We start from the raw sequence: 12,081 nt of genomic DNA on the forward strand, positions 1-12,081 counted from the left end.
TTTCACCCAAAGTGTTTATTTACCCAAAATAATATTTAAGTCAGCAAACCCTCTGATATCATTTAACAGTTACCATATTTACTGCATTTATCAAGGAGCAGCAAAATTTTAATTTTTGTTTAAAATTTCCCTATATTATTGTGCAAAACTCAAGCGCTGTAATTATATTTTCAAATGTTAAGAAAACTGTTATGGCAATGTTAGTTTTCACTTGGAAATCCTTTCATGGCAAAAATACACGTTTCTCTCTGGAATATTGTCTCAGCTCTCACGATGCCGGCAAACTTTGAACTTTTCTAAAAGCAGCTTCTTCAGGTTCGCTGCATCTAAAATGCAAACGATTTGCGGACAAAAGGCGCAGTGGCTCATATTTCGATTGGAGTTTAGCGAAGGACACTAAAGCTTTGTAAATGAGAGAAAATTAAAGCTATTTCATATGTGCGCCTCGATATGCAGAGAACACGAATGCTGAAATAGTACGTTGCCTCGAAGTACAGCCGATGTAGACTGAACGCATTTCATACTACCATCGAATCGTGTCGTTCGTTGTGCACGAGTCGTGTCCTTATTTGTATTCGGCTCAATTCGTTGAGTGTGTGGCAGACAGTCGCAGGTGAAATTTTACGAATGGAGAGCAAAGCTTTTAGTTCATTACAGCTGTCAGTCCTGTGTGGTTAAGTTTACGGTTTACACGAAGTAACGGTATAAACTAAGCAAACGCGAATACGATAAATGTCAACGAGGACATTTAAATATAAGACAGAGGCGAATAAAGGGTACCGTTTACGACTGCGGAGCGAAGTGTAATAATTTTATTACATTTAACTTTCGCTGGGATGATTTAGCGGTCGCTTGATGTAAACACATAAATCTTCATTCAAAGAAGCAAGTAAACGCGGATAAAAGTAAAACTCAAAAGTTGCAGTCATGTGAAATTTATCTTATGTACGTTTGTGGCATCTGAAATTACCTTTGTACAAATGTGCATGTGTTGTTTAAAGGAGTGCAAAAGTATGCAATTGGTGATTATAAGTAAATAGTACTTACTTACCTGCAACAATAAGTTGGCCAGTGTGGGCTTATTCACTTAGCTTAGTTAGAAAAGTGCCGGCCCCGACAGATTTAAACGTATAAATTATGAATGAAAATAGTGAAGGCAAAAATAACAAAAACAACGCTCGTAAAGCTAAGTGCGTGACAACAAATAATTTGTTATTGCTTTGTAGTAATGGCGGCGGCGGCTCCGGCTAAGCCAACTCCAACGGAGATAGCGTTGACGTTAACGCTGACGGTCGTTCCAATTGCGGTTGATGCGCGTACGTCGTGCTCGTTGGCATTGTTGATGGCGTCTGTGCCGGCAGCGATAGCGGTTTAATACCGCACAACTAACACTCATTTCACGCAGTTAGTTTGCTAGCCAGTCAGTTAGCTAGCTAACTCGTCTAACTGTCCCAGCTTACTATCGAAGTGCCTGCGTATGCGGTTATCGTGCGCTCGTTTATGAATTGTTGCTTCGAATTGCAGATTGTTGTCGCTTTGCGTTCGCGGCTGTGTTTGTGCGCGTGTGTACGTGTTTAGTTAACAACAAGTGCGTGCCACGAGTTTAGTACTTACCATTTACGTACGTGGGTTGGCACGATTTTATGCTGTGAGTAGCACACGGAAACGGCTTATTGAGCGGTGTTGCTGTGCGCCATTACGTCTATGCGCGTGTGTGATGTGCGGCAGCAATTAGTTCAAAGGATTCAGCATTAAATTTAAAGTAAGTATTTGCGAACAATTTCCTGACTTTTACACTTTGCCTTTTGAGAAAGAGAGTAAAATGACTATTTTTTAATGACTTCACCTTTAATAAATGTTAACAACAACAACAACTTGCTCTCTAGGTGAGTTCTACTATAGATATATTATAGAAGAAAGAAATGGATTTATTTTCTGGTAATAATGTGTAATATATAGCATAACGAGGGTGAGGCGCACTATTTCCACAATACTTGCTTCAGTTTGGAAATATATTTAATAAATCTTAGTAATTTGTGATTACATTTATTTCAAGTTTTGTCCGTGCTTATGGCCCCCATATGTGATGTGCGCATTTTTGGCCAATGGAGCACCTACGAAACTATTAAAATATATTGATATGAAGGTTTTATAAGCCAAAAATATCGGATCTCCGGATGGGTATCAATGCCTGATATGGTAATACCTGCATAAGAAACAATTTTCATAATATTACTCGAGACGGAGATCGAACGAAGCAGTTAAAACTTTTTAATAAGTAAAAAATTACGAATATATTCATAAATTTTTTACGAGCAAAGATGTTAAATACTTCAAAAAGCCTCCAAAAATTATTTTACAACGAAACAACGTAACAGAATACGTCAATACTCGTTTATAGTGAACCAACTGCACCCATTTACGTATCTTATTTGGTTTGAAAAATATACATAAGTATATTGATTGGTACTATAAATATTTGCATAATGGAAGTTAGCTTACATTTACGTACCCTAGGAAGACATTGATATATTTTAATATTTTTCTGTACGTATAACTCTGAACTAAGTTCTTTAAAAAAAAACTAAAATACAAGTTAATAGGAAGAGGTTGCATATTGGCGTATTTATGGCTTTGAAGGACACGACCCATTTCAACAAATTTTAGAAGAAAGTATGCATAGTTGTTTGTATTATCTTGGGTGAAGCCAAATAAAACGATGAGATATATTTACATAACATATGCCATATATGTATGTATATATATATATGACATATGTATAAAAAAATCATCCATTTTCTAATAGTACTAAAACGCATTATTATAATAGTGTAAAGAAAGTTAGGTGCAAAACCAAAAGTTGGCGTCACTATGCTGGTCGTCCTATTTTCGTACAAATAAGGGTGCTCAAAAAAAAAAACGAACGAATTGTATCTCAATGAGAAAACATCATTTAAATTGCAACGCTCATAATCTTCTATTTACTAAATTTACTGCTCTACAAAAATGGTCTGTGTTTTTTTTTTTGTTCTCATTTCTTCTTTTTAAGTTTTCCTTTTAAATGTTAATATCTTTTAAACGGTTAGGTTTACGAAAATAGTTAGGTTAGTTTTACGAGATATTAATCTTTCTATCTATAATACCGATATGTAGAAGGTGACCACCAATAATGCTTCTTTTAATCAACTGTGGAAAATGTACATGAAACCATTTACTGATGAGAAAACTTTCTATGCGCTTTCGAATAGAAGTTTGTTGGTTTGTGGAAAATTTTATCTAGGGAAGGACACAGGATATCCGGATACAAATTTTTTCGTCGTCCTTATTATTTTAGAATTTTCAATCCTATCCATACATTTTGGTTATTTAGAAAATACAGAGCAACCGTTATAAAAATAAAAGTATTAGATCATATATGACTTAATAGTTGCGTTTGATTTATTCTAAGTAGCTGTCGCTGTCCCTGAGGATATGTTCAAAGAAAAAGGTGAATTTTGGTTCTTATTTAAAAGTACTTATTTATTCATCAACATCTATTTTTTCTCCTTCAAAGTAATCCCCCTCGGATATAACGCTTTTTCCAATCCTCGAAGCACTTCTGAAATGCAATTTTCGGTATGACCATCAGCTCTTTCTTCGATAAGTGACTTGATCTCGTCAATTGTGGCAAAACGCTTTCCATTCATTCCAATACACTCGAGACAATTGAATGGCATGAGCCAATTGATATGCCAACATCCTCTGCAACTTCCCACAATTATCTTCACTGTGTCGAAGTTTTCTTTGCTTGTTGACGTGGTCGCACCTCCAGGATGCTCATCGTCATCAACATCTTCTCATGTAGTGTATTTCCCCAGAAGTCTTCCATATATTGTTACCGAGGTTTAATACTATAATCAAATATTCTTGCGGAACTTTCAGTAAAAAGGTCTATAAAAATTGCTTATTAAAAAAACAAAATGAACAAGTAAGAAAGGGCTAAGTTCGAGCGTAACTGAATATTTCATGCTCTTGCAGCTTGAAAGGGTCAAAGCCGGCTAAATGTCTTCAGGTGTTTGTAATATTATAAAATCGATTTGTGGGTAACAAATTTGGTATCATATTTACTTATTTTAAGGCCTGCCTTAGATTTATTACAATATTTTATTATATTTCACAGATTGAACGATATTTTCGGCAAAAACTCAGCCATACGCCTGGGGCCCCTAAAAGTGATAGTCTCATTTGGAAAATTTTTGGGCGTAATATGAAATACCTTGAAGGCACTATTTGTGAATAAATCATATTGAATTCAAGGTTGTGTTATATGAGTAGTAAGCGTGGTTGTAGAACGACTACGCCCACTTTCACAACGTAACAGAGGATATTCAGGATAATATGATGAACCATTTTTGGTAAAAATCGGTCGATTAAGCCCCGAGATATGGATTTCCCCCTTAATGTGGGTGGTGCCACGCCCACTTTAAAAAAATTTTAGCACGCAGGTGCCCTTGATACTGCAATCCTCTGTTCCAAATTATAGGTTTATATCTTAATTTAGTTCTTAGTTATGGCTTTTTAAATGTTTTCGATTAATGGCGTTTTGGTGGCGTGCGAGTGCTTCGATTACGCCCATAAAATGCAAAACTTTATATGGTACCAAGGAACACGTGTACAGAGTTTCATTACGATATCTCAAGTTTTACTCAAGTTACAGACCTCACCTGGATTTCAACTTATTTAGTCATCCTGATCATTTATATATATATAACCTCATATCTAACTCGATTTTTTTTCGGTGATACAAACAACGTTGGTGAACAAAACTATTATACTCTGTAGCAACATATTGCAAGAGTATAAAATCTCTCCACTTTTTAATAATATAACTTAGATAGCTTTTAGGTGAAAGTTTTCCTCCAAGTGTCATAACTTTATATGATTTTAACTATATTTGACCATAATGGGAACAAAATGAAACACTTTTATTAAATTACTAATACATACGAAAGGAACATTGAATGAGTTTCATATCGAATACTTCATGTGAATAACACTTTTCAAACATTTAACTCTTTTAATGGAGGTTTGAAGAGCTTTTGGAAAAAATGTACGTACAATATTTACAAAAAAAATATATATATATATACTGATATATACGTGTCCACTTAGAAGTCTACGTAATTGCAATTAGTTTCTTTCTTAATCATAATTAACAAAATAATAAATAACATGTTCGTTAAAGAAAAACTTCTGATAAATAAAACTGTATATTACAAGAGAGTACAGGATATATTTACAATTTATTGTGTTATTAAAAACACAATTTTCCGTAGAATTTATGAATTTTCACGAAAGGTGTAAAATATGGCAGTACTTACATTTTATTACCACTTTCAAGTTGAGATGTTTTTCTAAGTGCCTTCTTCAGTCACCGCACTGTTACCTGGGAAAGAATTCAGTTGTACTGGCCTTCCTTGTAGCTGTAAAAGATTATTTACGATTTCACTCACATTTCTCTTTCATTGATTTTTCACCAGGCCCACTGCGCACTCCCATTTACCATACACTAGAGAAAATGCACGTTTAACGCCTTTCGTTTGCCTTTATGTTATCGACCTTGTTTTGCATAGAAAAATAGCAGGGTACCCCCTTGGTTTATTCTTAGTCTAAAGCAATATAAAATATTGAATTTATGATAAGCGTGTAACCAACACGTGCACCCAAATCCTTCAAGCCTCAAGCAAAACTCTATGTATGAATAAATATTTGTCGCCGTTATTTGCCAAACTCTCACAGATGGTACGACTAAATATTCAGTTATTATATGCGAAGGAAGTAAAAGCCTTCAATTACTTCTTTTTATGAATTATATAATACTTCTTTGGTTGTGTGCAAGCGATTTGTAAATGTTTCCGACTGTAATTTCGGCGCTTTTAATTGAGATAGTAAACTGTAGTACATGCAAAGGGTTACGGTGAAATCCTGACGGATTTATTTTTATGTGGTGTGCTTTTGATACACGTAAATTACATTTGCGGAAGTTCACATAGTGAAAGACCTAAAAGGTAGCGCTTATTAAGGGGTAAACATAGATATATACTATAAGTAAACATTACATTGAATAAAAAATATTTTATACTTCTTATAGAAGAATATACAATATATGCCTTACTTTGTGTTACATTTTTCTTAAATTAATTATTTCATTATTTTTCAAGTTCATTACTTCTGCTCTGCTTGACCTGGATTTTTTTCTCTTCATACATATTTTAGTTGTTTGCATAGATAATCGAACACTTATTACCATTGTAGATATTGATTAAGGACATTAATAGACATTGTAAATTCTTAAAAGTTGTTCACAGTGATATCTTGTAAAGCCTGGTTTTGGATTTTAATTTAACAGCGTAATATTTAGAATAATACAAAATCACTGATTTTGAGAAGTCTTAGCCCATTGACCGTACCGAAGATTAGCATAGCACGTCAACCGCAATCAGAATGTCTTAAAGTTTACTACAACGGGCCAGCAAACTTTATAGACAAATCACTTTTTCTTTTTATGCGAGTTGAATTTATAGGCATTGTAATTCTTAAAAAATATTTTACAATTTTTTTGACCCTCTTTTAAGTTGTATGTTTTGGTAAATTACTTGATTGGAAACGTTTGTAAATATAAACAAAATCCGGTAAAGATATATTCTTTATTTATATCCAACGTATTCATACTTCAAAATTTATAATATACTCTAATGTACCTAGGCAACTGGCCTTGATATGTTTGTAACATATAATACACCAAGGATGTCGACTGGCTACTTACTTGTATAGCACAAACATTCACTGACATTCCTCCCTTCCGTACTTACCGCCCGTATCAAACCAAATTTGTCAAAAGTTATGCCCGTAGTTGTAACGCAGAAATCAGTTGTTCTCTTTTGCTCTCATTTCACCAATGTTGCCATTGTTCTATTTGTATACACGATTTTTAACACATGTAGTTTTTTAGTTATAATTTTTCAGCAATTTACGCGGATATCCTACCGTACGGCCTATTAAAGCGGATCGGGTATTCGGGCCGAACACGTCGAATACGTGCTACCAAACGCTTCAAAACTCCAAGGTAGAATACCTCATTAACGTTTTGGCTGGGTGGAACAAATTCTTTGTGGACAATACCTTTGGAATCATATAAACAAATCAGCATTGTCTTCACTTTTGACTTCTCCAGGCGCGATTTTTTGGGTTTCGTCTTCATTCTTCATTCACCACTCTGGCGTTTCGTTTCGGGATCATATTGAAAACACCACGTTTCGTTACCAGTCACAATCTTGTAACGGAAGTTCGGGCCTTTTTTTGCCTCTTTAACGACGTACTTCTAACGTTGAATTCTGAGTAATTTTTGGTCGTCCGTCAATTTGTGCGGAACAAACCGTGCACACACCTTTTGTAAGCCCAAATGTTCGGTCAAAATGCAATAAATCGATGTTTTAGAGATGTTCAATTCTATATCCTTGAATTTCAATGATGATTTCGGCTGATTTTTTATGAATTCACGCACAGTTTCGATGGAATTTTCGGTGATCACGGATTTTGGTTGGCCCACATGTTCATCATCACTAGATGAACCTTTTTATTTCACCATCGTAGGACCATTTCAAGGTTTGGTGCCAGTATCCTTATTCTCTTATAGCTTGCTGTTGCGACAAATATTGATGCTCTCCGAAAGGCCAGTAGTCCGTTATGTAGTAGCTGTAAGTCTGTATATACTATTCGTGGAAATATTACATTACAAAACTCCTTAGTTCTAGTCTTGTCATACTTGAGCCATATCTGCTTCGTTTTAAGGTTTTTGGTTATAGATTTCCATCTGCTCTGAACTATTTATTTAAAAAGCATATAAAACTCTCTTTCGTTTCCAGCGGGCATGGTACTAGCTCGGCCTACTCGTTTACTTTTTCGTACCCAAAATTTGGGCAAGTGTAGTTTATCTACCAGTGAGCTTACAGCCTTTCTACATGTGTTGACTCCGCTGGAATTAATCTATGGCGCTTACAAGGCTCTGTTATAACCCGTAGTGAATGAATAGATCTCCATAGGCCTTCACTACATCTGGTGCTTCCGGGTGCTGGTGGCTGAGTTTGGGAGGCGGATAGAGAGAGAGAGTGATGTCAATAGCATTGGAGTATACAACCGCTCCTACTTCATAGTCCATGTTGGACCCGTCCCTATATATAGTGGTAGTTACCTCCTCTCCCACTAAACCTCTTCTCTATTCACGTCGAGAGGGTAACATCGACCGAAAGTGACTGTTGAAGTCTTACCTTGGGAAGATGAAGTCTGATTTATTTGAAGTTAGCTGGGTCAAGGTGACGTTATGTCTATGCATATTCCAACAGCGAGAAAGGATTTGCAGAAGTGTGGCTAAAAGAGCGTCCAACTCAGAAAAGCTTTTAAAGCGACGTTATAATTTTTCTTTCAAGGGGCTTATGGACAGCGTAAGTTACCAATAAATTATTAATTCACAAAATGATAATGATATTCTTTCGGTGAAAGTATAAACTTCAAACTGTCGGCGCTTTCGTTAGTGGGTTTAAATTTCGGCAGTTCCTTTTTTATACCCAGAATAAGTATACTAAGCTTGCCACGAACTTTGTAACACCCAGAAGGAAACGTCGTAGACCCTATAAAATACATGTATAAATGGTCAATCTGTCTGTCCACCTGTATATACTGAAATTTTGTATACGTTCTTTTCTCCGCAAGATATTGCTCATTTGTCGGAAACGCCACTATAGCATATAGCTGTCATACGAGCTGAACGATCAGAATCAAGTGTTTCCAGGGAAAACTTTTTCATTTGACGAGGTATCTTTACAAAATTTGGCATGTATTATTGTCCAAGGCAATAATGAAATCTCAAGCATATAGCTGCCATACTAACTGAACGATCGGAATAAAGTGCTTGGAATGAAAACTTTTTTAATTGACAAGGTATATTCACGAAATCGGAATCAAGTTCTAGTCAGGAGATTTTGTATTTGTGAAGGATATTATGGCTTCGGTGCAACGTTAACGTCTTTTCTTGGGTATAGTTCCAATTAACATTATTCTTGTAAATGTAATTAAAAACAGAGTATTTTTTTAATTTTTACAAGATCCAAGACCACAAAAATGTTGAAATCAGTTAATTAGTTACCTTAAATTGTTAGAAACATTTCGTTCATATTTGTATTGTAGTTATAGTAATAAACAGTACAATCTATTGCATTTATTAATTCGAATAAAATAATATTTCTTTGTTTCAGATTATTCCAACTACTTCGTAAGTTTTTCGAAATAAACTACGCATATCTAAGCTAATGCATATGTTAATCACAGCAATCATTATGAATAGGAAATGAAGGAAACACTTTTGCAAAATAAAAAATAAATGAGTTAGAAACAATTGCAAAGGTCTTCAGGCGGCAAAACTATTTACTAAAGCAATTGCTCCTCTGTTGTTAAAATATACAAGTATCTACATATCCATTAACTATGTTTGTTAACATGTACATTCATATATATATATATACATATATGGGTGTGTAATTGGAAAAATGTAATGCAGAACCAAAATAAAGGCCAGTACGAACGGAAACTGTGTTAAAACGAAAATAGACGAATCGTCAACACACAGAAGAAAATCTGTTTTAGCCCGATTTTCAACCGAATAATAAAACAAAGGCAAACGCGCCTTGAAAAGAAAAAAAAACAGTTTTTTTTAATTGTTTGCTTGCAAAACAGATTTTTGCATTCGTTTAATCCAGAGCTCAGCAACACTCATGGCGAAAGTAAGAGCATTCAGCATAGCGGATACTGTTGTTCGACGCAGCAACGCTAGCACCGGAAGGTCCTTCTGCGCTGTATCGACTATCTCGCTCAAATGGATTTTCCTATGTTCCTGCTTCACGGTGTTCGGTGAGTTTAAAATCTTTTCTTTTTCATTACAAAAACATGTAATACTTGTACAAATTAAAATGTGTTGCTCGTTAGAATGTTTATTAGATTTTTAATTACTTGTAGGCATATCTGTAGTCTTATACCTACCGTATGTTTTTTTTACTTTATGCATGTGTGCACATTTTAATATGGTGATTACCTGTCTCTTTTATCAAGCTAATACATTTTTATAGAATTATGTTATTTTCGTTTTCAACGCGCGTAAATTGCTGATATTAAAATGTTGGCGAATAAATATGGGTATGGCATAATTATAACTGTCGGCACGACAAGAAATCTATGTATCCACCTATACATATAAACCGATTCAAATATAAACAAATGCATAACATAACTCACGGATATTTGATGTGTGTCAATGAAAAAATAAGACCATTAACTAACCATCCTTCCATTAAGATTATTACTCTCTGATGGTAATTTCATTCATGTATTGTTAAAGTAACTGTTTTTTCCAAACTTCGCTGAGGAAATTCAATTATCCAGTATAAGCCAATCTGCCGACAGCGATAGCGGTGAATATATAGTGTAATTGCATACACTGTCCTGCACACACATACATACTTGTACGTAATTGTAATTGTATTTGAAATAATCACCATGCAATTATTGGTATTTTTAAGGACAAAAAGTTATTAATTTTCTCGCAGGCTACCGCTCGTAGACAATAATAATAATAAATGGTATCAATAATGGTATATCTTGTTTAGCTTTTTTACGGATTGAGTTGTGTGGGGAGGCCTTTTATATGGTAATCGGTTTAAGCATTGTGATATCAAGCCTAACCTTAGAGCATTTTTCTGTTAATTATGTATAAACCAATAAGAAGACTGGTGGCGTAAACCTCAAAGCGCCGTGGCTTTATCACCCACTTCCCTTTTAACGGTAATATTCAAATTATTAGAATTGAAAAGAGGCCAATGTTATATAAAGTTGATTATGCACAACCTCTGACATCATCATCTGCCTTGAAATACTTCCATTACGTCCATTACATTTGTTTTCTAGCCCTCAATGTACTGAATATTGGACATTCTACCAAACATTGCGGTAAATTTTTGTGATATTCAAATTATTTTAGCTTAAGTTTTGCTAATAAAAGTTTTAAACTACAGGTTGGTTGAAAAGTTGGTTGGTCTTACCAAGAAATGGCACTACCAGCTCCAAATCTTTTTTCTCAAGTTGGTACATCTGTCGTGAGAACACATGAAAAGATACATGTCATTCTGTCAACCAGGGAATTTTTTTAATATGGGAAAAATTGAATTTCGCGCAGTGATTAGATTCTTTGTTTTGACAGGTTTAAAAGTAAACGAAATTTATGACAATTGTTAGAAGTATATAAGGAGTCCTCACCTTCAAAACGCACCGTCGAAGACGATCCACGCGAAGGACGACCAAAATTCGAAACCACACCAGAAATCATTGAACAAGTTCATAATATTGTGCATGAAGATCCAAGTTTGACTAAGCGTGAAATTGCTAATGCCATAGCCATCTCAGACGAATAAGTACTTCATATTTTACATGGAGAATTATATATGAAAAAGTTGTTTGAAAAGTTAAATCTAAATCGAAAACAAATTTCTTTGCAAATTTTTTAGCATTTTAAGCAGAATAAAACCGATTTCGTTCGTCTTTTTATAACTATGGATGACACTTGGATATACCATAATTTTTCATCAAGACAATGCACCTGCTCACAAATGTGTTTTAACAATGACAAAATTTAACGAATTTAAATACGAATTGCTTGGGCATCCATTCACCAGATTTGGCTCCCAGCGACCACTATCTCTTCAGAGGCCTGAAACAATTCTTCGTGGAAAGAGTTTTTTGTCGAACTAAGAAGTTACTGCAGCCGTAGACGTGTATTTTGCAAAGCTTCCGGAAAATTATTATATGGATGGCATAAAATTATTGGAGGATCATTGGACTAAGTGTATTAAAGTTAAGCGAGATTATGAATGATGGATGAAATCCATTTTAAATGACCAATATACTCTTTAAATCCTAAATAAAGGATTAAGAAGGGATAACTATTAAAAAACAAAAGAAAATGTTAGGCTTCAAATAATGTAGTTCAAAAAAAAAGTG

At 34.7% G+C, this 12,081-nt stretch overlaps 1 protein-coding gene across 1 annotated transcript in view; it reads left to right on the forward strand.

Annotated features, from left to right (window-relative positions):
- Positions 1-665: 665 nt before the first annotated feature.
- Positions 666-12,081, forward strand: part of beat-IIIb (beaten path IIIb) — a 73,657-nt gene continuing 62,241 nt past the window's right edge. The window contains exons 1-2 of the mRNA XM_036375412.2: positions 666-1,762; positions 9,291-9,942. Of these exons, the coding sequence (XP_036231305.2) occupies positions 9,807-9,942 (136 nt within the window). The 5' untranslated portion in view covers positions 666-1,762; positions 9,291-9,806. The remainder of the gene's footprint in view (positions 1,763-9,290; positions 9,943-12,081) is intronic.

The sequence above is a fragment of the Bactrocera oleae genome, chromosome 3 (assembly GCF_042242935.1).
Source record: "Bactrocera oleae isolate idBacOlea1 chromosome 3, idBacOlea1, whole genome shotgun sequence".
Classification (NCBI taxonomy): domain Eukaryota; kingdom Metazoa; phylum Arthropoda; class Insecta; order Diptera; family Tephritidae; genus Bactrocera; species Bactrocera oleae.